The 5290-nt window shown below is 36.0% G+C and overlaps 1 protein-coding gene across 2 annotated transcripts in view; it reads right to left on the bottom strand.

Moving 5' to 3' along the window:
- Positions 1 to 4945, bottom strand: part of LOC107695300 (voltage-dependent L-type calcium channel subunit alpha-1D-like) — a 49234-nt gene extending 44289 nt beyond the window's left edge. Inside the window, exons 1-4 of one of the 2 annotated variants that reach the window (XM_016495158.1) lie at positions 4776 to 4945; positions 4500 to 4689; positions 642 to 960; positions 353 to 458 (exon numbers count right to left, since the gene is read on the bottom strand). In XM_016495158.1, coding sequence (XP_016350644.1) covers positions 353 to 458; positions 642 to 960; positions 4500 to 4521 — 447 coding nt within the window. In that variant the 5' untranslated portion in view covers positions 4522 to 4689; positions 4776 to 4945. Of the gene's footprint in view, positions 1 to 352; positions 459 to 641; positions 961 to 4499; positions 4690 to 4775 lie in introns of those variants that run through there. The other variant, XM_016495159.1, reaches the window with a different exon arrangement.
- Positions 4946 to 5290: the final 345 nt, after the last annotated feature.

The raw sequence follows: 5290 nt of genomic DNA, 5'->3' as shown, positions 1-5290 counted from the left end.
CTTACTGTTGAAAATTAGATCACTTACTCTGTTTTCTCTCAGGTACATCACCAGTGTAAGCTTCATGGTGAATACTTCTACATCACTCTTGTCAACGTAGTCTATAATTACAACAAAAATGTATCTTGACTTTATCTAGTGGTTATTTTGGAAAAAACAGTAGGGGGGCGATTTACCCAAAGGGGGCGTTTTCCCCCACTCTACCCTACTAAAGGAACTTACCATTAATGTTTGCACCAAAACCTAGAAGCTGGTTGTCCATGAATGTTCTTCAATCCCTTTTCAGTTCTAAACTGAACTGAAATTCACACCACGACAATTTCACAGTCTCTCTCGAGAGAGCAATACTTACTAGGTCACGGTTGGTGGCATTCGAGTCATCTTCAGGAAAAGGCTTGGAGACCCCCAAAGCAACACAGTTAGCGAAGATGGCCAGGAGAATAAAGATATCAAATGGTCTGGAGCCATATGTTAAGGTAAACATTATCTTATTAGAGTGCCATTACATTCAACAGATATTTAGCAAGTTAGGAGTTGTTCTGACAACAGATAGTGGTAAAATATTTGAAAGCTTTACATTTATCACTATTAGTAGTAGCTGAAGCTTTGTTTTCTGTCATTGACTAAGTTGTAATAGATACTTCCACTCCACAAGGTGAAGGGCGGCCCTGCGGATGGGGTTGTTCAATTTAAGGCAGAAAAGAGCTCTGGGGGCGCGTTGGACTTGGTTGGAGCCCTGGACCTGCTTCTTCACATGCTGACTCTTCTTCTTCTGCGTTCCAGTAGAGCTGGTGGTGGAGTTGAGCGTTTCCGTACGGTTCATCTTCGGCCGTCCATTTTCCTCCCACTCGTCTTTCTCTTCCTCGTCGCCCTCATCGCCCTCTTCTCCTCCACCTCCCTCCTCTTCCTCCTCTTCCGCTTCGCCACCACCCTCCTCTTCCTCATTGGAGTACCCATTCCCTAAAGAGAGAGGTTTAGTCACTTAATGAAGGGTCATATGTCTGGATGACACAACAAACAACCAGTCTCTTAACTAAAATTAACTAATGCATTTTCAATAAGTGACAAAGATGCATTAAATTGATCAAAAGTAACAATAAAGACATTTGCAATGTTACAAAAGATTTCTGTTTCAATCAAATGCTGAACTTCTGAACGTTCTATTCACCAAAAAACCCTTAAAAAAATAATGTATCACGTTTTTCACAAAAATATTAAGCAGCACAACGGTTTTCAACATTGATAATAAATCAGCATATTAGAATGATTTCTGAAGGATCATATTACAGTGAAGATGAACTCCATTTTAAAATATACTAAAATATAAACAGTTCTTTTAAATTGTGTTATATCACTGTTTTTACTGTATTTTTGATCAAATTGTATTTTTTTTATAACTTAGGCACATTAAAGGACCAATAAGAACATACATATAGCACAAATGTGCTGTCGGTTGAGTTTCCTATAAAAGTGAAACCCAAAAAAATGTTCTGTTGCCTCCTTTGTCCTGAGATGTGATAAAGCATCAGATGAAAAAAGCTTTTCTTCTATGTTAATCAGATTATTTTTTTTTTTGTCATATCCAAAATCCTGCTCCACATTACGTCAGTCCTGATTGGCTTGGAATGTGTTACAATTTTTCTTCATGTGTCAACAGAAATTGCTGGTTACTTGTCACCAGAGCTTAACAATCATGATTTTTCAGCTTACTTCCACTCCTGTTCAGATTTCTACTTGTTTATTTGCCCTAAAACTATAATAACTTAATAATAATAATAACTATAAAGAATAAAAAAGTATGCCTTTAAATGTTATGAATTTAAATGTATAATTTTATATTTACGTTTATAATTTGAAATGTATAATATTAAATATATAATATTACGTTTATTATTTATTTTACAATTTAAATATATATATTATCTATTATTATAATTTTTCATCAAATCTTAAGACATAGAACTGGCCCAATAGGCTCAACAGTTTGGTCAACTGCCCCGAAACTCTCCCCAAACCGCCCAAGGCCAGTGGGTCACCCTTATTGTTGAGCCATGGGTCTACCTCACACCTATTTAGGACACAGCATAAAGAGTAACAAGTATTGTTTAGAAAGAGTACTGCAAGTCACTCTGTTTTACTATATTTTCCATGGTGTTGTCTAATCTTTTCAATAGTCACTAGTACTACAGCATATGTTCCTCATCATCTGGACACCAGGAAGGAGTGATAGAGAGCAAAGGAACTAAAAACTATGAAACTCGAATGACTCTGGTCATATTAAAGAGGGTGAGGGAGATAAAGAAGACAAAGCTTTCTAATCTGCCATAGTCTCTGATGAACAAGAGGCCTCTGTTCTAGTTGAGGAGAACCACACAGTAACAGCTGTGACCTACTTCCCACTGTGAGAGGGGGTGCAGAACAGCATTCTGGGCCAGCGGTTTCATATGTGAGTACCTGTGGATTCATGATGTTAGCCTCTAGCAAAGCTAGCTGACAGCTAACAGAGAGAGTCATAGGTAGGGGGAGGGGTAAGAGAGAAATCGTGAGGACACTGTGCAGATAGCGAATTATAACTTCATTATATGCATAAGACCTCAGTGAGACCGAAGAGAATCCTATCAGCCAGAGATAACAGCAATCAGTACTTTCATTGAACATTTCAAATGGGCAGGCAGGAGAGAGAAATAAACTCCTGTGTGAGGTTTGTAGAGTGAGCTATCATGACTGCTGCGCTGTGCTGATAAGAACATGCTCCAAATGGAAATTGAGGGGCCAATTTAGCACGTCATTAAAAGAAGGTATTATGAAAAATTTGTTTTTGTTTTGGCTGCAGCTCTGTGTAACCCTCTGTGCAACTGTGACGGCTAACACAAGCCAACAGGCTCTTTTCTACTAGACAGGTTTGTTGAGTTTTCAATCATGGCATTATATTTGCTGTGTCCATAATTTCACATAGGGGTGAGTTTGAAATTTAAAGTTAGGAAATTTACATAAATAAGTTTTTATCAATGTCTATTTCTGAACATAATGAATAAACAAAACTGACCTCAAAAGCATAAACTTTTCATTTAATTTTCATCAGTAATTTAAGACCATGACAGCGAGCTGCAAACTCTTAGTTGTGTGGCTGTGGATACTGAGACAATTTTATGATTCTCACTGATAGATGATGATTAAACAAGCATGAAGCTTAGTTTATTTGGCGAGACAGTTGGTTTGGACTTAATCAAAAAATAAATAATAAATAATTTTAAAAATCATTATTACCTTGCAGTATGGCATTCTTTTTTCAATTAATGGCTAAAACACCAATTTAAGTGCTCTGCATATTGCTATATTACATAGGTTAATGCTTTTGTATATTATATATATTTTATTTATCTTAATGAAGTGACCTAAAGGGTGTAGAAACATGTGCAAAGAGACACATACAACAATTCTCATGTGCACGCTTGTTTCTAAAGCAGAAGGATTTGGTTCTTGAGCTAGTTAGGGAACAAAGATTTGAGGCCCATTTAATCAAACTTACTACCAGCAGAATATTCATTTGCCGTCTCCAGAGGCCTTGTACTACACTCTACTTTGTGAATTAACCTGCAGAGCTGGGGTTACTTGGCTATGATGGAAGTCAAATTATATCTGTAATTGCAGGTTGCCTGCAATCAGAAAGTCCTCATAAAGCACATGTGCAGGTTGTGCTCTGAAAATGACCCTGTGGCAGTGAAACATCTGGTGCTGCGAACACGTAAAATAAATTGGAAAAATATATTCATACTTTGATCTCCACAGAGCTCATGGCTCAAAACCTTCATCTTTCATTATAATTAACATGTATAACATTTTGTGTTCCTGTAATTAGTACAACTGTCAATTATTCTGACAGATGAGGTGCAGTTTCCCTATTTCTACTACCATTTGACATGGTTAAAATGGTTAAAGTGTTCATTTTAACAAGAATGCAAAAATGTAACAGTAAAAACCTGTTAATAGGATAGGTAAACTACCTATATATATAAAGTGAGTGTGTGTGTGTGTGTGTGTGCGTGTGTTTATACATACTGTATATAGTAAACATATGTTTTTAGAAGTGAAAAATATATTTTTGGGAAAAAAAACTATATTTATCAAGGCAATATGTACAATTGTTACAGCAAATTACTATTAAAATTCAGTTATTAAGTAACCCATCCAAAAGTTAACATACTTTTTAAATTCATAACATTCATTTTTCAGTGATTTTCTTATTATTTTTGTTTAGTTATGTTCATTGGGTGTTTTATAATATTTTCTGTTGTTTAGTTAACGTTTAGTCTTTAAGTTATTTAGTTAAAACTGTTGAAGATCAACTACTAAATTAAACTGAAATAAAATTACTGTGCACATTTTATGTAAAACTATATACAGTATATATATATATTATACACACACACACACACAATATATATATATATATATATATAAACTAACCCAAAATACATGAATGAAGTCATAAAACTTACTTTTTCGGTTCTCCTCATACATGTCGGAGATTGTCACTTTGACCTCATTGGAGCAGAACGCATGATCCTCACGGCAGTTTCTTCACTCATATTTTTAAAGACATATTTCCAAAATGAGCTTATTTTATGAAAGCGTCAAGTTTTCCAGTTGTGCAGTCCTGAACTTGTATCCAAGGATCCTGTCAGTCACCTCCTAAAGGCTTATCATTCTGTATCAAGCGTCAAGTTTTCCAGTTGTGCAGTCCTGAACTTGTATCCAAGGATCCTGTCAGTCACCTCCTAAAGGCTTTTCATTCTGAATCAAGTTGTATTCAGATGGTTTAAAAAAAAAAACAGAAGAGTTCATTTATTTCCCGTCTTCTAAAAATGAACTTTGAGGACGTTTGGGACAAAAAATAAAGATGATAGACGTTGATAAATAAAGAGCATCCTCTGTTCTCAAGCTATCTCCGCATTTAAGCCATCAATTCAGGATTAAAGAAAAATGACTCGTTTAAAGGGACAGGCAGCCTAGAAATTTATTAAAGGGAGGGATACTGGGCAAACGATTTTATGGAGTGTCGACAGTAAATGTGGGCGTGTATTTTCTCATTTTCTAACGCAACGGATCGGTCCCCACACACACACACACACACACACACACACAAAAGAGCGCTGGCTCTACGCGTGTCCGTGCGCGGTTGCATGTTAGGATGTGTGAGCATGGCAGATCAAAAGTCAGTTGTACTAACTCCATCTTTATTTTAATTTAAAGGTTCACAGAGAACAAGTACCTTAATCATAATAGGAGA

Source organism: Sinocyclocheilus anshuiensis, unplaced genomic scaffold (genome assembly GCF_001515605.1).
Source record: "Sinocyclocheilus anshuiensis isolate Anshui unplaced genomic scaffold, SAMN03320099.WGS_v1.1 scaffold122, whole genome shotgun sequence".
NCBI classification, from domain to species: Eukaryota; Metazoa; Chordata; class Actinopteri; order Cypriniformes; family Cyprinidae; genus Sinocyclocheilus; species Sinocyclocheilus anshuiensis.
The sequence above is the reverse complement of the archived record's forward strand: the minus strand, read 5'-3'. Positions and strand labels throughout refer to the sequence as shown.